The 22,904-nt window shown below is 42.3% G+C and overlaps 2 protein-coding genes across 5 annotated transcripts in view; both read left to right on the forward strand.

The window, feature by feature from the left end:
• Positions 1–15,866, forward strand: part of LOC110502156 (aryl hydrocarbon receptor) — a 69,931-nt gene extending 54,065 nt beyond the window's left edge. Inside the window, exons 3-12 of one of the 3 annotated variants that reach the window (XM_036959347.1) lie at positions 2,169–2,269; positions 4,449–4,538; positions 7,361–7,481; positions 7,675–7,814; positions 8,174–8,376; positions 8,629–8,738; positions 8,837–8,978; positions 9,102–10,968; positions 11,163–11,197; positions 11,228–15,866. In XM_036959347.1, coding sequence (XP_036815242.1) covers positions 2,169–2,269; positions 4,449–4,538; positions 7,361–7,481; positions 7,675–7,814; positions 8,174–8,376; positions 8,629–8,738; positions 8,837–8,978; positions 9,102–10,968; positions 11,163–11,197; positions 11,228–11,423 — 3,005 coding nt within the window. In that variant the 3' untranslated portion in view covers positions 11,424–15,866. Of the gene's footprint in view, positions 1–2,168; positions 2,270–4,448; positions 4,539–7,360; positions 7,482–7,674; positions 7,815–8,173; positions 8,377–8,628; positions 8,739–8,836; positions 8,979–9,101; positions 10,969–11,162 lie in introns of all 3 variants that reach the window. The other 2 variants (XM_036959346.1, XM_036959345.1) reach the window with 2 other exon arrangements.
• A 3,106-nt stretch (positions 15,867–18,972) lies between these two features.
• LOC110502157 (aryl hydrocarbon receptor-like) overlaps positions 18,973–22,904 on the forward strand; it is a 46,348-nt gene continuing 42,416 nt past the window's right edge. Inside the window, exons 1-3 of one of the 2 annotated variants that reach the window (XM_036959349.1) lie at positions 18,973–19,234; positions 19,280–19,737; positions 21,319–21,506. In XM_036959349.1, coding sequence (XP_036815244.1) covers positions 19,697–19,737; positions 21,319–21,506 — 229 coding nt within the window. In that variant the 5' untranslated portion in view covers positions 18,973–19,234; positions 19,280–19,696. Of the gene's footprint in view, positions 19,738–21,318; positions 21,507–22,904 lie in introns of both variants that reach the window. The other variant, XM_036959348.1, reaches the window with a different exon arrangement.

Genomic DNA, 22,904 nt, shown 5'->3' on the forward strand with positions numbered 1-22,904 from the left:
CAGTGAAATAAGCCAATAAACACTAACCAGAACAGCAATGGACAAGGCATATTGACATTAAGGAGAGGCATGCTTAGTCGAGTGATCATAAGGGTCCAGTGAGTAGTGAGGTGTGTTGGGGTAACGGCGATTCAGACAGCTAGCCGGGCCATCGGTAGCAAGCTAGCATAGGATGGAGGTCTGTTTTTAGCCACCTCGTGTGTTTCCGTCGGTAGATTAGTGGGGTTCCCTGTGGTAGAGGGGATCAATCGAATTGGCAAAATAGATATAGTTATACTGACCCAAGAAAAAATTGTCCGATAGACCTATTCAGATAGCAGCCGATAAGACCGCTAACGATTAGCGGGCCGCAGATGGGCGTTCAGGTAACGTCGCGACGGAGGGGCCAGTTGGATAATTCCCTCGGGCAGATAACGTCGGTAGTCCAGTCGTAAAGGCCCGGTGGTGCTCCGCGTCGGCAGTAAAACGGGTCCGGATAGGTGATTGTAGCCCAGGAGTGGCTGATGGAACTCTTCAGCTGGATAGCTCCAGAATAATTGATGTTTGCTCCGGGATCGACGTAAGCCAATAGTCACACGGATAGCAGCTAGCTAGCTGCGAGATCCAGGTGTAAATGTCCAGAGCTTGCGGTTGAAATCCGGAGATATGGAGAGAAAAATAGGTCCGGTATGTTCTGGTCTGAGTCGCGTTGTACAAAACTAGCGATAGCTTTTCGAGCTAAAGGATAGCTGATGACCACAAACCGTGGTTAGCTGAATACTAACGTTAGCCAGTAAACTGGCTAGCTTCTGGTTAGCTTCTGGCTAGCTTCTGGTTAGCTTCTGGCTAGCTTCTGGTTAGCTTCTGGCTAGCATCTGGTTAGCTTCTGGCTAGCTTCTGGTTAGCTTCTGGCTAGCTTCTATTGTGGATTTCAGATTTTTTACGACCAGGTCCACCCACCCCCACCAATCAACACCCCCCCCCCCCCCCCCCCCCCCCCAAGTCAACCATGCCTACACCCCATTTAGGCCTCCTCAGATCAGTCCTATGCCCCTCCTGCCCACCCATGTCCCCTACTCCCGCAAAGAGTGCCTCAACATGAAAGTTACACATACTCCCAGGCCGTGAGTGGGCAAACAGGCCCTACTCTTACACTAGCCCAAGCTAATGGAATATACCAGATGCTCAGCAGGCTCTGCTCACACTTACTGGCATGAGGCCAAACCACCCGACCAACAATATTGGACACTTTATGGAACACAAAGCCTTCACTATCTCATCCTGGAATATCCAAAGCCTGAGGTCATCTGCCTTTGGCCTAAAGAGCAGGAACCTGGACTTCATCAAATAAATCAGAAATACAGACATTGTCATCCTACAAGAAACATGGTATAGAAGAGACGGACCCACCGGTTGCCCTCTAGGTTGCAGAGAGCTGGTAGTCCCATCCACAAAAACGACCAGGTGTGAAACAAGGAAGGGACTCAGGGGGTATGCTAATTTCGTATAGAGCAGACCTAACTCACTCTATTAAATTAATCAAAACAGGAACATTTTACATTTATCTTGAAATTCAAAAGGAAATGATCTAAACAGAAAAATGTCCTCCTGTGTGCTACCTACAGTGGGGAGAACAAGTATTTGATACACTGCCAATTTTGCAGGTTTTCCTACTTACAAAGCATGTAGAGGTCTGTAATTTTTATTATAGGTACACTTCAACTGTGAGAGACAAAAATCCAGAAAATCACATTGTATGATTTTTAAGTAATTAATTTGCATTTTATTGCATGACATAAGTATTTAACACATCAGAAAAGCAGAATTTAATATTTGGTACAGAAACCTTTGTTTGCAATTACAGAGATCATACGTTTCCTGTAGTTCTTGACCAGGTTTTCACACACTGCAGCAGGGATTTTGGCCCACTCCTCCATACAGACCTTCTCCAGATCCTTCAGGTTTCGGAGCTGTCGCTGGGCAATACGGACTTTCAGCTCCCTCCAAAGATGTTCTATTGGGTTCAGGTCTGGTGATTGGCTAGGCCACTAGATGGGAACTTAAACTCAGAAGAGTTGGCAGATGAAAGTTCCAAATATCCAGACCCCAGAAACCCCAGATTCCTGTGTGTATTGCTTTCAGTATAGCGTGCTGATGTGAGCTTGTTGTTCTCCCCTCTCTGTCTGCAGCAACCATGAAGAAAAGCAGTGTCCTGTTTCCTGGGGGGGATGACCTGAACATGAATGGGATGAACGCCCCAACCTTCTCCGAGGGGGACCTACTTCTCCAGGTACAACATGGCACAGGACAGACAGACAGACAGACAGAGCAGTTTGGGATGGGCCCATAGTGTCTAAATGTCTTGATTGACTGACAGACAGACAGACAGACAGACAGACAGACAGACAGACAGACAGACAGACAGACAGACAGACAGACAGAGCAGTTTGGGATGGGCCCATAGTGTCTAAATGTCTTGATTGACTGACAGACATTTCAGCTCCCGGAACCAAATCTTCTGTGGGCGCTGGGCCAGTTTTGAATGTTAAAAGTCATGAGAGACTACTGGCTGGCAGACGAGTAGGTAAAGACCCAGACACTGTTCATGCGTTTGTTAATCCAGGTGGATTGAGTTATAATCCAGGACCATCCATTTAGCAGGAAGTTTTGACAGGTGAAATAGGTTGTCCTGGTACTTCATGCCAAGGCCTGGTCACGGTTTACTACGCTTAACAAAGTGAACGCTCCCCCAGTGCTCTAGCACGCTGTTTTCTCATTCTCAGATGTCAGGTACATTTTCACACCAAGCGATGACTGGCATGTTTGAGATTCCTCTCTCAAGATGGAGGCTGGTATGATCATCAGTCAATGCAGAGGGAACTGTGATAGACAGTAAACAGGTTGCCAGATTATAATATCCCCTTTGTAAGGACCAACGCCGGAGTTGAGAAGCAGGTACGAGAAGTTGAACATTTTAATGAGGAACAGCGTCAGCACACGGGTAAACAAGGACATATGACAATCAATGCAGAAGCAGGGGACAGAGCGGGGAACCAGACAGATATAGGGGAGGTAATGACAGAGGTTATTGAGTCCAATAATCACTGATGTGCGTGACGGGGAGAAGGCAGGTGTGTGTAATGATGATGGCAGGAGTGCACAATGCTGTGTAGCCTGGTGCCCTCATGTGCCGGGGAGCTGGAGCAGGCGTGACACCGGTAGTAAACAGGTTGCCAGATTATAATACCCCCGTAGTAAACAGGTTGCCAGATTATAATACCCCTGTAGTAAACAGGGTGCCAGATTATAATACCCCCGTAGTAAACAGGGTGCCAGGTTATAATACCCCCGTAGTAAACAGGGTGCCAGGTTATAATACCCCCGTAGTAAACAGGTTGCCAGATTATAATACCCCCGTAGTAAACAGGTTGCCAGATTATAATACCCCCGTAGTAAACAGGTTGCCAGATTATAATACCCCTGTAGTAAACAGGGTGCCAGATTACAATACCGATGTAGTAAACAGGTTGCCTGACTATAATACCCCCATAGTAAACAGGTTGCCAGATTATAATACCCCCATAGTAAACAGGGTGCCAGATTATAATACCCCCATAGTAAACAGGGTGCCAGATTATAATACCCCCGTCATAAACAGGTTGCCACATTACAATACTCCTGTAGTAAACAGGTTGCCACATTACAATACCCCTGTAGTAAACAGGTTGCCACATTACAATACCCCTGTAGTAAACAGGTTGCCACATTACAATACCCCCGTAGTAAACAGGTTGCCAGATTACAATACCCCTGTAGTGAACAGGTTGCCAGATTATAATACCCCCTTAGTAAACAGGTTGCCAGATTATAATAAACCCATAGTAAACAGGTTGCCAGATTATAATAAACCCATAGTAAACAGGTTGCCAGATTATAATACCCACGTCATAAACAGGTTGCCAGATTATAATACCCCCTAGTAAACAGGTTGCCAGATTATAATACCCCCTAGTAAACAGGTTGCCAGATTATAATACCCCCTTAGTAAACAGGTTGCCAGATTATAATACCCCCTTAGTAAACAGGTTGCCAGATTATAATACCCCCATAGTAAACAGGTTGCCAGATTATAATAAACCCATAGTAAACAGGTTGCCAGATTATAATACCCCCTAGTAAACATGTTGCCAGATTATAATACCCCCTAGTAAACAGGTTGCCAGATTATAATACCCCATAGTAAACAGGTTGCCAGATTATAATACCCCATAATAAACAGGTTGCCAGATTATAATACCCCATAATAAACAGGTTGCCAGATTATAATACCCCCAGATGAACAAAATGTCATCTTTAATGCAACCCTGTCATTAATGCGTTTGTTTTTGAAGCTCGTCTGGAGCAGTGAAATTAAATGTTATATAGTGAGAGTGTGCGTTACTGTATTAACACTGTATCTGGTCTTGCAGGCTCTGAATGGCTTTGTGCTGGTGGTCACAGCTGAGGGACATGTGTTCTATTCCTCTCCTACTATCCAAGACTACCTGGGCTTCCATCAGGTAACTACAATATCATCTGTAACATAACTGTAACTACGTTTACGTTTGACATTTTAGTCATGTATCAGACACTCTTATCCAGAGCGATTTATAGTAGTGAGTGCATACGCCAGGGTTGTGGGAATCGAACCCACAACCATGCTCTACCAACTCCAACACCATGCTCTACCAACACCATGCTCTATCAACACCATGCTCTACCAACTCCAACACCATGCTCTACCAACACCATGCTCTACCAACTCCAACACCATGTTCTGCCAACACCATGCTCTGCCAACACCATGCTCTACCAACTCCAACACCATGCTCTACCAACACCATGCTCTACCAACTCCAACACCATGTTCTGCCAACACCATGCTCTGCCAACACCATGCTCTACCAACTCCAACACCATGCTCTGCCAACACCATGCTCTACCAACTCCAACACCATGCTCTACCAACTCCAACACCATGCTCTACCAACTCCAACACCATGCTCTACCAACTCCAACACCATGCTCTACCAACACCATGCTCTACCAACACCAACACCATGCTCTACCAACTCCAACACCATGCTCTACCAACTCCAACACCATGCTCTACCAACTCCAACACCATGCTCTACCAACTCCAACACCATGCTCTACCAACTCCAACACCATGCTCTACCAACACCATGCTCTACCAACTCCAACACCATGCTCTACCAACTCCAACACCATGCTCTACCAACTCCAACACCATGCTCTACCAACACCATGCTCTACCAACTCCAACACCATGCTCTACCAACACCATGCTCTACCAACTCCAACACCATGCTCTACCAACACCATGCTCTACCAACACCATGCTCTACCAACACCAACACCATGCTCTACCAACTGAGCCAAATGGGACATCAAATCACATCTGTAACACAACTGTAACAACATCACATATGTAACATAACACAACATTACATCACATCTGTAACATAACACAACATCACATCTGTAACATAACACAACATCACATCACATCTGTAACATAACATATGTAACATAACACAACATCACATCACATCACATCTGTAACATAACATCTGTAACATAACACAACATTACATCACATCTGTAACATAACACAACATCACATCTGTAACATAACACAACATCACATCTGTAACATAACACAACATCACATCACATCTGTAACATAACATCACATCTGTAACATAACACAACATCACATCTGTAACATAACGTAACATCACATCTGTAACATAACACAACATCACATCTGTAACATAACATCTGTAACATAACACAACATCACATCTGTAACATAACACAACATCACATCTGTAACATAACGTAACATCACATCTGTAACATAACACAACATCACATCTGTAACATAACATCTGTAACATAACACAACATCACATCTGTAACACAACATCACATCTGTAACATAACACAACATCACATCTGTAACATAACACAACATCACATCACATCTGTAACATAACATCACATCTGTAACATAACACAACATCACATCTGTAACATAACGTAACATCACATCTGTAACATAACACAACATCACATCTGTAACATAACATCTGTAACATAACACAACATCACATCTGTAACATAACGTAACATCACATCTGTAACATAACACAACATCACATCTGTAACATAACATCTGTAACATAACACAACATTACATCACATCTGTAACATAACACAACATCACATCTGTGAGTTGAAAACAGCAGGTCTGGGACAGGTAGCACGTCCGGTAAACAGGTCAGGGTTCCATAGACGCAGGCAGAATAGTTTAAACTGGAGCAGCAGCACGGCCAGGTGGACTGGGGACAGCAAGGAGTCATCATGCCAGTTGGACGTCATATAATTCTGGGGTTGTCCCCTTCATTACAGTTATACACTATAGGGTATTTTCAGTGCTAACAGGTAACTATGTGTCTTTCATACCCTGCTTTGTAGTTTACTTTGACCCTTTATGAGTTGTCACTCATGGACTGTCTCCACCGGGTGATCAGCACAACAGACACACCCAGAGCTTACTGTGTTTCCCACTTAGGCCATAAATCACAAGGCAAACAGTGTTTATAGTTGTTAGATTATAGTTAGGGTTATGGTTCGCTCATTTGTTTCAGTTAATACAGTTTGACCGAGGCAAAATGTATGAGTGCCGTCTGACTGATGGGCTATGTGGCAATGTGATGTTACTCTGTCGGGTCCCAACTTCCAAGAGTCCGCTTTGGCTTTGACCACAAACCTCATAGTTCCTTTTGTTCTGAGAGAAACTTCTAAGTAACAAGTGAATCACATGAAACCAGGAACAAACAGTGTCCAGGGCCCACTTCAGACTTGTGGCTTCAGGGTTTGTTTGCTTAGTCACACACATGCTTTTGTAAGACTTCATAAGCTCCGGTCCATTACATTGTCGTTATAGTTTTTCAGGGGTGGGCAACACAGTTGCAAGTCCTACTAAAGTCCTATTAGTTGCTCTATTAGTTGTCCTATTAGTTGTCCTATTAGTTGTTCTATTAGTTGTCCTATTAGTTGTCCATTCCAGTGAAGACTACAAGTGAAGTACCCATGTCATTAAGAAGCCCTGATACAGCTTGTAGACACCATTATTATTATGCCTCTACAATAACAATGGAGGCTACAAGTGAAGTACCCATGTCATTAAGAAGCCCTGATACGGCTTGTAGACACCATTATTATCATGCCTCTACAATAACAATGGAGGCTACAGCCATAGTCATAAACTAGATTTAACTTTGGTTTGCCCTGTCTCTTTGTCTGTCTGTAGTCAGACGTGGTCCACCAGAGTGTGTTTGAGCTGATCCACACAGACGACAGAGCCACGTTCAGACGACAGCTTCACTTTGCCCTCAACCCCAAGCCCTTTGACCCAGAGCAGGGAGGAGATGGTGAGTGACCTCGAGGGAAGGGGTTGTGGACAGTTTGGGTCATTTTTTTTCAGTGGATTTTAGTGGAAGTCATCGATTGATGTCAATGGGAGCATGCTCGAGCTAGGTGTGTTTATTTCAATTTATGATTTGGCCCATGTTTTTTGATGATAAGCTCTCATTTTACGATCTTTCACCACATTTCTATGTTCAGGCATGGCGAGCAGCAGTGACATCACCAGGAACATCGTGACCTATAACCCTGAGCAGCTCCCACCAGAGAACTCCTCCTTCCTGGAGAGGAACTTCGTGTGTCGGTTCCGCTGCCTCCTGGACAACTCCTCTGGCTTCCTGGTGAGTCTCTCAGCTTCCTGGTGAGTCTCTCAGCTTCCTGGTGAGTCTCTCAGCTTCCTGGTGAGTCTCTCATCTATAGGGCTGTAGAGAAAACATCCACTTTGTATTGTCACCAGAAAGTACTTCATACACTGTATTGTGTCAAATGAACACATACCAGCACTGTTGATTAATTTGACAGTACGATGTGAGTGGTGGATCTTGGCAAAGTTTGGCAAAACTTTTTATACAATCAGTCACTAGGCACGTTTCAGATCAATCACTTGCTAAGTTTGAGATCAATCACTATCACTAGCTACATTTCAGATCAATCACTAGCTAAGTTTAAGAGTCTAACATACCTTTGTTCTCATATCCAGGCTCTGAACTTCCAGGGGCGTTTGAAGTTCCTCCATTGCCAGAGCATGCTGGGGGATGACGGGACGCACAGCCAGCCCAGGTTGGGCCTGTTCACCATCGCCACCCCTGTCCACACCCCGTCCATATTGGAGATCAGAAACAAGACGATCTTCTTCCAGACCAAACACAAGCTTGACTTCACCCCCACGGGTGTCGATGCCAGGTGACTCTAAAGGCCTGAAACTAATTCTCATTGGGTCCAAAAAAAATTGTTGTCAGGCTTACATTTAGGAAGGAAATATGCTACCATTTAATCTAAGTGCCTTGATCAAATGTAGGACTTGATCAAAATGGAACTGTTTTTATTTCACTTTTCTATTCAACATGTTTGAGGGATGACTTCACAAGTGAACATGATGTGTAATGTGCTGTACTTTCCACTAACGCTAACATGGTGTGGCCTGTCTCTCTACAGGGGGAAGGTTGTCCTGGGATACTCAGAGATTGAGTTGTGTATGAGAGGCTCTGGGTATCAGTTCATCCACGCAGCTGATATGATGTACTGTGCAGATAGCCATGTCAGAAGTATGTTTACAATGGGTTCATAATAACTATTTAGCAATTATTTGTTTGATCATTATTTTTTGTATGATTATCTAATAATATGAATATTTTCCCCTCAGTGATTAAGACAGGAGAGAGTGGTCTGACCACGTTCAGACTGCTGCAGAAGACTGGGTGCTGGGTCTGGGTCCAGGCCAATGCCAGGCTTGTCTACAAAGGAGGAAGACCTGACTTCATCATCGCACGCCAGAGAGCTTTACTGTGAGTAATTCATATCTGAATGTACAATCTGTCTGCATCATCATTGACTGTCATTTCATTGCGTCTCAAAATATATGATTGTATCATTCATTCATATGATTTTCTCTCTCTGTATCCCTTTAGTAATTCTGAGGGAGAGGAGAATCTACGCCAGAGGAAGATGCAGCTGCCCTTCAGCTTCACCACCGGGGAGGCCCTGCTGTACGAGACCGGCCCCACTCTGGATGCCACGGAGTTCCAAACCAACCCCCCAAAAATCTGCAAGGTGGAGTCTCTGGACCCCCAGTCTCTACTGGGCTCTTTACTAAAGCAGGACGAATCCGTCTACACCCAGCCCCAGGAGCCTCAGCTACCCATAGACCAGGTGTTCATGGACAGCCGAGCGCTCACCAACGTGGCCTGTAACTCCTGGCAGAGTAGCGTGGAGCCCCAGGGGCCCGACGGGGTTGATGATGGTGATAGCCCCAGGGAGGTCAAGCACGAGGGGGCGTTGGTAGCCATGATCGATGCCCTGGAGAAGATGGCGCAGGATGGGGACCTGTGTGCGGCTCTGCAGGGGATGGACGTGGGTACGGCGGAGCTGATGGAGTGGGAGAACACCCTCCTCAGGCTGAGCCAGAACTCCAATGGGACCGGGAGCGGGGACACCTCCCTAGAGCTGGATGACATCATGACCAACGACATCTTCTCTTACGTGGAGGAAGCCTTGTTCAAGGAGAGCAGCGAGGGGAGCGGTAACCAGCCCAACTGCTCTACCATGGTCAACAACGACCCTAACCTGTTCACAGGGGTGCTCGACAACAACAACCAGGGTGGACCATTCACAGGAGTGGTCAGCCCTACAGGTGCCGGACAGTGCAAGCCCGGGTTGCTTGACAAATTCAGCTTTGTCCAAAATGGCTCCCCAGGGAACGATCTAAATGGTATCAGCCACAGTCAGGTAACAGGCAACAGAGTAGTTGGTTTGGCAGGACAGAACCAGGCAGGACAGAACCAGGGAGGACAGAACCAGGCAGGACCACAGCAGGTGTTCAAGAGCACCCAGAGGCTCTCCCACTTCGGCCCCCAGATTCCTCAGACGGGCCTGAATATCCCCATCCTGCAGCAGCTACAGCTCAACGACATCTTCACCCCCTCTCTGGAGCTCCCCGAGCTCAGTAACCCACATAGCTCAGGCCAGAATGAGTCTGTCACGTTAAGCACTAGCATGGCTGGATCCTGTGCTCAAGCACCAAACAACCACATGGGAAGCCCTCAGATCATCGCTGGCCAGGTCCAATCTAACCAGCCACCTCCACAGTGTTTCCCTCATAATGGCTTGCCAGCTGCAATGGAACCAAACAGACCAGAGGAGATCTCTGTTCCACAGTCCAACCATCTACCACCTATTCTGGTGGATGCTTGGGCATCTTTGATTCCCAGTAATGGCTTTGTTTCACCCCAGATTGCCTGCAGTGCACCATTTCAGTCACTAAAAACCCAGAAAGTGCAGCAGTGGCCCCAGAACCAGCAGCATCAGCTACCACCACCCGCCAGCACAATGAAAAATGGACACCAATTAATCCCAGACTGTCACAGTCAAGCCACAGAGACCCAAAGAGTCCCTCTCACAGGCCTTTGGCCACAGAACACCAACGGATTGTACCACCAACCCCAGCAGAGGCGATTGGCCAACGGCCAGCCTGCTCCATCCAGCAGCTGTATGTTTGAGAACGTCTCACCCCCCCTCCCCAACAGAAACAGCCACGTGGATGGCACCATTCTGCCTCCCCCCTTGTCTGTATGCCAGAGGAGGATGGTGGACCCCCAGGACCAGAGCTACTTGCAGTGGGGCCCCAGTGAGCCGGTGGTGGACACGTCAGCCATCATCCAGGACAACACCGGAATCAGCTTCCCGGCTCGCCCGCTTGTGGCCAACATCACCACCCCCGAGAGCCTACTGGCCATGCAGCAGTACCTTTCTGGACGCAACAGAGTCGGACAGACACAGGTAACTATGTCCCCTCTCTCTGTTGTGGATGGAGCACTGACTTTTTCCTTACCACATAACCTGGTTCTACTGGTCAAGTCACGTGGTTAGGAAAACTCAGGGCCCTAACTAATTATGAAGTAATTTATTGATATTATTAATTGTTACTTTATGAAACAAGCCAGGGTCTATTTGTCATACTTTTCCCCCAACAGATCCCAAGCCTCTGTGTAGTAGACAGCAATGGAACATTCTCCTCATCCCCACTTGTCAATGGAACATTCTCCTCATCCCCACTTGTCAATGGAACATTCTCCTCATCCCCACTTGTCAATGGAACATTCTCCTCATCCCCACTTGTCAATGGAACATTCTCCTCAGCCCCACTTGTCAATGGAACATTCTGCTCAGCCCCACTTGTCAATGGAACCATGTGCTTTACAGACCACAACCAAACCAACTATTGCGACTTCTAAACACGAGTCACACGTTACTCTGTAAACATTATGGACAAAAAGAGGAGGAAGCCATCCATGGATCTGTTCATCCATCCATCCATCCGTACACATTCAAAGATAACACACTGCCTTAAGAGCTGCCTCAGGGAGGGTGTCGTGATGACAAGCCATCCCCTAGTCAGACACACCATTCATCTCCGCATATCAGTGTTTACAGGAAATACAAGGACTCTTTTGATTAAGCACTTGTCACTTCTGTCAGCAATGGAACAAAAAAGCAGCAACTTTACATGGAACTGGTTTTCTTTCTTTTTTTGTTGGGTTGTCTTCTGTTTTTGTTTGTTGTTGCCTTGTCTTTGGTTTTATTACTGTGGAAAAACAGTATCTGTCACAACTTCAATGATATGAATGAAGTTTGAATCCTCACCGGTGAATTTGGCTTGTGTTATAATGGCTTTTTAGGGTCATGCCCAATTCCCAAAATGATTTATAATATATTAATGAAGCAGGCCATATTCATTTCTTTTTACGTTTGTTTCTTCTTACATTATAGTTGGATGGTGACAGGACACCATTCAAGTTTTCACTCGTGGAGAAACAAACAAAAAACTGATATTGTACTCAGAGATTAAAAATAAAGGCATAGCATCCTCAATTTATATATGGAGTGTAGGGTTGCAAAATTCTGTGAACTTTAGATACATTTCCTAATTTTTACAAAATCCCAGTTGGAGAATTCCTTGAATCAGGAATCAGGGAATAAGCAGGAAATCCAGAATCCTCCAACCAGGGAAAACCAGGGAATTTATTGAATGTTCCTGCAACCCTAATGAAGTGTAAATACAGAAATGGCCTCTATATTATTATAAAAATATTATTGTTTTTATTATGTGAGTGTGTTATGGCTGTGATGAATATGACTGTGTGCACACGGGGTGTGTTCCTGTTTGTGTTTGCTTATTCTGAAGAATGAATGAAGCAGTGTACAAATAGAATTTCTGAGGAAAAAGCAACTTATTTCATTGAAATGTCTGCATTGGTTGCAGAGTAGGCTATCAAAAACCAAATGATGTGCTTTCAGATTGTACTCCTTGTAATGCTATTGGTATCCAAATGTCATTACAATTTAACAATAGTCTGTTAAAGTACGTTGATAATGCTATATCAATAGTATTCAATCCATTTATAGTTGTTTTCTTTGTTTTATCTAAACTTCACTGAGCCATATGCTAACTTGTGGTAATTTTTTTACTTTAGTTTTTCGTTCATAATATCATCTGTGGAGGAAGGTGTACTGCATGTTAAGGAGCCTCAGGAGACGTACAGTCGCTAGTGAAAGTCGACACACCACTTGCACAGTCTTCACATTTTGCTACCTTAAAATCTGAAAAGGGATTTTTTTCCTACCGATCTAAACAATCTACTCCACATTTTCAAAGTGAAAGAAAAATGTATAAAAAAGAAATACGAAACAAAGATGTTTTGATCTTCGCAGCCGACGGGTTAATACTTGATGGAAGACCCCTTTTTGTTGTAATTTTTCTCTCCCCAAATCCATGGTATCCAATGTGTAGTTAGAATCTTGTCTCATTGCTGCAACTCCCCTATGGACTCGGGAGAGGTAAAGGTTGAGAGCCATGCGTCCTCCAAAACACGACCCTGCCAGGCCGCACTGCTTCTTGACACACTGCTCGCTTAACCCGGAAGCCAACCGCACCAATGTGTCGGAGGAAACACCGTCCAACTGACGACCGATGTCAGCTTGCAGGTGCCCGACCTGCCACAAGGAGGTCGGTAGAGCACGATGAGACAAGGAAATCCCAGCCGGCCAAACCTTCCCCGAACCCGGACGACACTGGACCAAACCCTCCCCTAATCCGGATGACGCTAGGCAAATTGTGCGCTGCTTCATGGGTCTCCCGGTCACGGCTGGCTGTGGCACAGCCTGGGAACGAAACCGAGGCTGTAGTGACGCCTCAGCATTGCAATGCTGTTCCTTAGACCACTGCACCACTTGGGAGTCTCCGGTGGAAGCACCTTTGATAGTCATTACAGCTGTGAATTATTTTGAATAAGATTATACCAACTTTTAGAGAAACATATTTTCATTGTTTATGTCAAAATTGCTTAAGGTCAGTAAATTTGTTCAGGAGTCATTGATCGGCAGCCATATTCAAACCTTGTCTCTGATTGTCAAGCAAATTTAAGTCAAGGCTAAGAAACACTCAAGTACACTCAAGCCATTCTGGTGTCTTTGGCATTAACATTTTTGTAACTGTGCCACTGAAAATAAAACTCTATTCCAGGGTTTTCCTCAACCTTTTACCTAGGCTTTGCTCTTTTCATGTTTCTTTTGATCCTGACAAACTCCTCAGTCCCTACTAGTGACAGGCATACCCATAACATGATGCTTCCACCACAATACTTGAAAATACAGACGGTTTATATTGGATTTGATAAAAGCCTGTAGTTTTTTTAATTTAGGCCAAAAAGTGATTTATTTGCCGTGTTGTCTTGCAGTATTACTTTAGAGCCTTGTTGCAACCAGAATGGATGATTTGTAATGGATATTGTAACACAGGCTTCCTTCTCTTCACCTTATCATACAGGCCAGTAATGTGGAGTGAATGTAATGTCGTTGATCCTCTGTATTTTCAAGTATTGTGGTGGCAGCATCATGTTATGGGTATGCTTGTCATGGCAGTGGCTGGGGAGTTTGTCAGGATCAAAATAAATATAAAAGGAGCAAAGCCCAGGTAAAAAGCTAGAGGAAAACCAGCCTCAGTCTTCTGAATACCTAACCCTGGGATAGATTTTAACATTTCTGCCATGACAAGTCAAATGCCAAAGACACACCAGTATGCCTTTCCAATAGGTCTTGAGTGGTCCTGAATGGTCCAGTCTCAGTCCTGACTTAAACCTGCTCAAATCAGAAACAAGATTTGAATATTGCTGCGCATCAATGATTCCCACCTCAATGTACTGTGCTTGAGCAATTTTGACAAAAACAATGGATATGCAGTATGTTGCCCTAAGAGTAGTAGAATCTTATTCACAGCTTTAATGGCTGGCAAAGGTGCTTCCACCAATTACCAACTCTGTGATGTGAAGACATACGCAATCAAGACATCTTTGTTTTATTTGTAATTAATTAGGAACATTTTCTATATTTATTTTTTCAATTTGAAAACGTGGCGTAGGTTGTGTACATCAATAGGAAAAAGTGTGTAATGCAATTTTTAGATAACATTTTAATGTGATGGAGTGTGCAGACTTTCACTAGGCACTGTAGGTCCTAGAAGTCTAGTGTAGTAACCATGGTTACTATAGACATGGGACTGGAAGTAGAACTTCCCACGAGTCCACATGTTGATCAGCATATTCGACAAATGGAACTTCCCATTTAGTCCCATGTCAGTTGATGATTTACAGTAACATGGCAGGTCCTCCCGTTGTAAAAGCCCCCTGACACTGAAGTCTCCCGTCATCACTCCGACTCCTCCCTCAAAGGCATCTGAGGCTAAATCAATATGGCTGCCCACCTTTTATTTCCCTTGACCTATTTCCTCATTCTGCTCATATGAAAAGACAAGGCAGGTTTCCGCCATATTCCCCTATATGGCGGAAACTAAACCCGGCCAACTAGAGGGCCTCTCCTGCCAAACTGCTCTCACTGATTCAGTTCTCTCAGCTCAATAAGGCAGAGGAAGTTACACATAGCAAAGGGAGCTGTTATATGTATTGGGTTTATTCACATTTAGCTTTGCTTTTGAATTATATTTAGCAACTTTTCTCATGCGTTTTGCTTCACCGAGCTGATTTATAATATAATGGGTGGCAAGTTTTCAAAGCGCCTGCCTTGAAATGTTGATAAAGTTCCTTGTATCAAAGTTGATATGAAAGAAAGGGAAGGGTATACATTATATATCACCTCTAGGGTTGCAAAACTCCAGGAACTTTCAATACATTTCCTGGTTTTCCAGAAATTGTGGTTGGAGGATTCCAGATTTCCTGCTTATTCCTTCCTGATTCCGGGAATCCTCCAACTGGGATTTCAGGGAAAAACCTGGGAATTTATTGAAAGTTCCCAGAATTTTGCCACCCTAATCCACACCCTGCTGTATATCTATTCGTTAAGCTTACTCTTCAACGGTCTCCGACATCAGGCAGTGGCAGAGTTCAGCATCAATATATTATGAATATTTCAGTTTTTTGCATTTGTTTGTCGTATGTTTGGTTATTTCATGTTGTTATTATGTCTCGTGGCCTTAAAACATCTGTTAGACATTTGTTCTCCTTGGAAATATTTGTCTCCACATAAATATTTAATTTAGTGTAGTTCACTTGTATTTAGGCAAGTATAGCGGATGCAATGTAGTGATATTTACCAGCTTATGTTTGTTACCTTATATTCTCAATTGTAAAATTAATTCTCATATAAAAAAGATTTCTAATAACTTACTAATGTGTTACTTGGTCATTATTAAAGTGCAATACTTCTGTTGGACACTGGAGGGCACATATTTTTTTTTTACTGCTGACTGAATAATATAATCTCAATTACCTATGTAAACAAATATCACCCCACACTGCCTATCCAAAACCCCTCTTTATGGATCTGCGTGAGTTGAATTTACAGCGAAAGGACTTCTATCATCAATCAGTGAATTAGTGCAGGTATGGTTTTATAATGAAGGGATAAGGGCTTCTGTGCTGTGGCAGAGACATAAGAAACAGAGATAGCCGGTTTTGATGAGATTTCCATGGCACTGCAGCCACAGGTTGGCACACAGCCAATGTCAATCATACCATACCAACCAGGGCTATCCGGCCCGGCCCGTAGGTACCACTCACATTACAGTCCCGGTGCAGGCTCTGACTATTAGTTACTACTCAGTCATTAATCACAGAGAGCGAGAGATATTGTTTATTATCTATTTCACCTGCTTTGGCAATGTAAACATATGTTTCCCATGCCAATAAAGACCCTTAAATTGAAAAATGTAATTTAGAAAGAGTTTATTTCACTTTTGTTTAATATATACATCACTTGTATTGGTAATTTTAACACGTTTCCCATGCCAATAAAGCCATTCAATTGAATTTAGAGAGAGGGTATTGTTACAAAACAGACCCCCCCCCCCCCCCCCCCACATACATGATCCTATATGTCTCTGTCTTCTTCACATAACACAGGATATAGGCAGTGGTGTAAAGTGCTTACGTAAAAATACTTTAAAGTACTACTTAAGTAGTTTTTTAAGGTATTTGAACTTAACTATTCACATTTTTGACAACTTTTACTTTTACTTCACTACATTCCTATAGAAAATATTATACTTTTTACCCTATACAATTTCCCTGACAACCAAAAATACTTGTTACATTTTGAATGCTTAGCAGGGCAGGAAAATTGTCAAATTCACTCACTTATCAAGAGAACATGTGCCTCTGGCCTAGCGGACTCACTAAAAACAAATGCATCCTTTGTAAGTCATGTCTGAGTGTTGGAGTGTACCCTGGGCTATCCATACATTTTAAAAACAAGAAAATGGTGCCGTCTGCTTTGCTTAACATAAGCAATTTTAAATTATTTATACTTTTACTTCTACTTTTGATACTTCAGCATATTTAAAGCCAAATACTTGTAGACTTTTACTCAAGCACTATTTTACTGGGTGACTTTCACTTTTACTTTAATAACTTTCTATTAAGGTACCTATACTTTTACTCAAGTATGACAATTGGGTACTTTTTCCACCACTGGATATAGGCCCTGCTCCCTCCCAGCATAGGATATAGGCCCTGCTCCCTCCCAGCATAGGATATAGAGCCCTGTGGGCTCAACTGTCACACGACTTCATGTATGCATTATCATAGTTGTATACATTTCCCTTTGTCTACTGTGTGAGAGCATTCACTTGAGCCATATGTTTTGTTTATATTGTGAGAGTCAACTGACTTTCAGCAGTAACAGTGTTTTAAAAGGGCCTATTCGGACACAGTTCCTGGCAAATTATTACAAACGTGTACAATAGAAAAATAGAATAGTAATCAGATGAATCATGAATATATGTAACGGTGTAAATAAACTGTTAAATTCCTGCATAAAACAGATATTATGCCACCTCCTGGTAGATTCATGTGTTTACATTGTCTAATACACTCAGTGATAAAGGTATGGGATTTTGGGTAATCCGCAGTAGATTTATGGAGAAATGCTGTGGGTGAGTTGAAAATGGAATGGTCCCAGGATAGAAATGTATAAAGTGGACATTACATCATAAAATCCACATTTTACATTGTGCATTATCAGCTTATGTTATTAGTAACTACCGTTGTTGGTTTAGCGTCTGGGTTTGCCGAATCTCAGTTTTTCATGTGGGTTTTATGTTAGCTAAAGTTCTCTCTTTGAAGTTGGTAACAGTTAGCTAACTGAAAAATGCATCTTCTTTAGAAGTGCTATTTATGTCCTGTCGAGTACTGATCATTCATCCATACTGTGTGTGTGTGTCCCGTCATTGCAGGTAATTTATGACAAATGTATAAAGTATATGTTTTTTAATCTCATGAGCACAAACCAGCGCATTAGCCTAGTTTAAATATGCGGTGCGTTGTAGATGTATTATATTTATTTGCCACAAGAGTGTGACATTGAGTAATTTTTCAGGTTAATTCGATATATTTTGAATACTAAAATGGGTGATAGTATATTCTGATGTTGTAAATATGAGATTACACATGGAAACAATTATATTTTTATTACTAGTAAATGATTCATTATTAGAAATTGTTAAATCAACTATACGATCACAATGACTTGATAGACATTTTTATAGTTTTTTTTGTTAGTATATTATACACCAGAATTATGGAAAATTGCTGTGGGAGTGCTATTTATATCCTGTCGACTACTGATCATTTATCCATACTGTGTGTGTCCCATGATTGCAGCCTTGTAAATAATATATATATATATATATATATATATATATATATATATATATATATATATATGCAAAGAGGTAGGCCTATGTTTAGGTTTTGTCATGTATCAGCAGGTCTGTATCCATTTCCGTAGCCTATTCTAATTGTATTTGTCACATGCGCGGAATACAACGGGTGTAGTAGACTTTACAGTGAAACGCTTACTTACAATCCCCTTAACCAACAACGCTTAAAGAAGTTAAGAAAAATAGTTTTTTTAAGTAAAAAAATAAAATTAAAAATTAAAGTAACAAATAATTAAACAGCAGCAGTAAAATAACAATAGCATTATGTACAAGTAGGCAGAGTTAAAGTGACTATGCGTAGATAATAAACAGAGAGTAGCTGCAGCGTTAAAGAGGGGTCCTGGTAGCCCTCCTAATCAAATGTAGGCTATAGAGCACAAACGTGTATGGCCGAAAAAAACTATTAAAAACTCATTTCAACACCAGGGTATGCTAAACCATTAATTTAGAACAGAATGGTTTCATTATTTAAAATTCTAACCTCTGACCCACATACAGCAGAGGACACAAGGCTCAACAGAAACCGCTCTCATTTCCACTCTGATTGGACGAAACGGGCCGCTCGGGAACTCGCAAACATTGCCGCGCTCCCATGTGTTTCCAGGAGATTTTCGGTTCCCCGTTGACCTCTGGTGCGCGTGCCCGCCCAAATCTGGACTCAAGCAGGGAGATGCGCGTGGCCGAATTTGACGAGATAATTGGGAAAAGAGGACGTTAAGCATAGGACTAATACAGTAGATACAATAATTGTCCAAACGTTTGTCACATTATTCTCAGGGTAAAATATGAAAAAATAGCCTGGGAAGAATTTGAAAGGTGCAAGCTACCATGGAAGGGGATTGCGGTTTGCGGTTTGCAAAGCGCACCGGCACTACACATCTAGACCACCATTCCGCTAGACGATGAGATTAATTACTTGGGTTTTATATTGGGTTGAAGCATTGTTTTGCAGACTAATTTAGCATCTCGATGGACTGTAAACAGTATTGCAAATTGTATGCATTTCAACGGATGATATTCTGAGTACGCAACAATGCCATTCATTTATATAAATTATATTTCTTAACCCATCTCTGGATCTGCGCACAGCTGAAGGATAAAATAAACTAAAAGTGCGACTATTTGTTGTTTTTGTCGTTGTCCTCTCGCTAATGTGTTTACGTGTTTCATCTGATGGATTAGTTTAACTGTCGACTGTAGCCTATGTAGCTCGAAGGGAACTGTAGCCTTCACCAATATTTTTGGGGAGATTCATCGGACTTGCAAAAAAGCCATATCATGTATGCTGGACGTAAAAGGAGAAAACCAGTCCAGAGAGCGTAAGTACAGTTTATTTACATGAATTGAAAGGCCTTTTCGCAAACAGAAATAGCCAAATGTTCAAAGCCCTGCATCCATACCAGCTCGCCCCTTTTATCGCTCAACCACTCATCTTATATTTGTGCAAATTTAAATAGCATATTTCACCTGAATTAAATTGATAATGTCGATGACACACGATAGGACACATATTCAGGTGGGACACCTCCAATCGTCAGGGGCCTGATTGGTATCACACTTGCCCCAGCCAGGCTAATACACCTGACTTTCAAAAATCAACTAATCATGATATGCAGTCTAGTATGCAATTAGTTTAATCAGCAGTGTTTGCTAGGGATGGAGAAAAAGTGTGACACCACTCCGGCCCCGGAGGACTGAAGTTACCCATCTGTGGATGAACTAGTTCCTTCGCGCCCTGTTTGTAAAACAGTTTATTTGACTATAAGATTATTAATTTGTGAAATAATATATATATATATATATATATATATATATATATATATATATATATATAGGCTACCTTAAATCAATAGTACAACTATTGTGTGATCGTGTTTTAAAAAATTATTTCGCAGTAAGTTGCGTGCGCTCCAAAGTTGCACTTGTCGTCAAAAATAGTTGCTGTGTTTGTTATTTCGTTATCACGTGAAGCCAGAATTTACTGTTAACGTCGTTTCATTATTTTTGTTCAATTTAAACCAACGTAAACATTTGCATTTTGAAATCATGTTTATACATCCAATTGGTTGATAATGCAATTCTACCACATAGCCGCAAATATGCTGCGCCATTTTAGGTTAGTCAACACGCCCTTTTATTGACTGTGTAACAGACATTTTTGAATTAAACAAATGGCTGGGACTATGTCCAATGTTTGGTGGGTCGCAGGTGCATAAGGCCAACACTTTCTGATATTTGAGCGCAATCACCTTGCACTTGCTGAAAGGACACTGGACGGATGTAAAACCATTCAAATGTTCAAAACAAACGGCTTTGAAGTATTATTATGTAATAATTATAGTATTATTATTACATTTTCATTTTTAGCCTGTGTATTATTATTTTGAAATAAGCCTATTTTATAATTTACTAATTCACTAGTGAAAATGTACCTAACATGTGTTTACATAAATATATCTTTGTTAAACCAACAGTATGTATGTTGTCAGTGGAGAATGTGTATGTTTATGACATAATGCCAGAAGTGCATTCAGTGCTCTGGGGCATTTATTGGCATGATTTGTTAACTCATGAGTGAATTGTTGAAGGAGTTCTATAAATTATGACTCAAAACATATTTACAATTTAAAATAAAATAAAAAACATGGTGTTATTCACATGACACAAATCAGGTTTTAAATTTAGCATTTATTTTTTGGCTGTTTTAATCGTTTCAATTGTACTCTACTTGTTGAAGTATTTTATTAATGATTAATTTACCTATATTACAGGTATCATTACAAATTATACTTTTGTATTAATAATGCTAATAATGAATGAGAACTATAATCAACCCGAAGACCTTTGAGTTTTATGTAAAAATGTCAAGTTAAAAATAATGATCTCTTCTCTCCTTGCAGCGTAAAACCGCCACAATCAGAAGGGGCCAAGTCGAACCCCTCGAAGCGCCACCGGGACCGTCTGAATGGAGAGCTGGAGAGGCTGGCCAGCCTCCTCCCCTTCCCTGAGGAGGTCACCACCAGCCTGGACAAACTCTCCATCCTCCGCCTTAGTGTCAGCTACCTCCGGGCCAAGAACTTCTTCACCGGTAAGAAGTGGTCCACAAAGAACCCTATTATTGCTCTGGAACTATTGCTTGAATAGGGCCCTTAGTTTGAGGTCCTCAATAGAGTGCTTCCTGAAATGTTGTGCTTCCTGTGTAGACATAAGGTCCTTGTTTTGTAAACAGAGGTCCAATGATCCCTCACTGTGTACAGCACAAGGGTGTGTTAGCATAGCAGACGGCCAGTACAGTATGAAGCTGAAGCCTATCCTAAAAATATGCTCTACTTAAAGAGGAGCAGGGAGCTATCAAAGCAGTTAGCCTGATCCCCTTCTAGCATCCCTGTGCTGACTTGTCTGTACAGTTAGTAGATGGAACAGAGCAGTATGGTAGTTGCTATGCATAGTCATGGGAAGCACTGTGAGGAGCCACTGGGACTTTATAAGCCAAGCTTCCATCCCTAGAACTCTTATGAAGATGTCAAAACAGTAGAGAACCTGCGTCTTTCATGGCCTGTGTTTCCTGACACCTTCAAAGTACATTTAATCAGCTGTGAAAGCCAGCCTCACTCAACCAGCCAGCTTCACTCAGCCAGCCTCAGTCAGTCAGTCAGCCAGCCAGCCAACTTCACTCAGCCAGACAGCCTCAGTCAGCCAGCCCATTATTTCATCCTGGAGAAGAAGGGGCCTCAATTTTTCATAGAGGCTGTGACTCTGCCTTCATTTGTAGTTAAGGATGGAAGAGAAAGCAAGGGCTCTGTTAAAAACAGAGGAGAGTGTGTTTGGGAACAAAATAATTGCATGCAAAGAGGACGGATTTGTATTTTTTCTCTCCTATGTTGTGGGGAAAAGACGCTATTTTAGGCAGTGCTCTTTAAAAGAGAATGCTGCAATGCGGGCGTTGGATACTCTCGTAGCATTAATAATTAAGAGAAACCCCAGAGTTTAAAGAATTTATGAAATGGAGGGAGGACAGTGTTTGTTTAAGACTGTGGCTTCTTGAAATGGCTGTTTGGGGTGCGCCGTACTAGATCCGGGGCCCGTGATACCAGTGTGTTGGGGGGAGATATTGCAAATGCGTGGCTTTTTTTGGTGTGAAGAGAGAGGACATGTACAAATACTCTGTGGGGAGGAATGGAGATGCTGGAAAGGGGTGGGGGGAGAATCCAGTCTTTAGTTCTATGGGACTAAATAGTCTGTAACTTTAATCATTTGAAAAAGCCTTATTATTTTTATTATATATATATATATATATATATATATATATATATATATATATATATATTACTTTGTTTTTACATTTTAACCTTGATAAATGTAGTAATTTCTTGGGTCGTCGAAGGGTTGATTCGTCTCTGAAATTGTGTGACTTTGCTTGATTTTGAAATCTCATGATTGGCACTATGAATATAACTGATTTTTGTGTTAACAAATCTCGTCACCC

This window comes from Oncorhynchus mykiss, chromosome 22 (assembly GCF_013265735.2).
Source record: "Oncorhynchus mykiss isolate Arlee chromosome 22, USDA_OmykA_1.1, whole genome shotgun sequence".
NCBI lineage: Eukaryota > Metazoa > Chordata > Actinopteri > Salmoniformes > Salmonidae > Oncorhynchus > Oncorhynchus mykiss.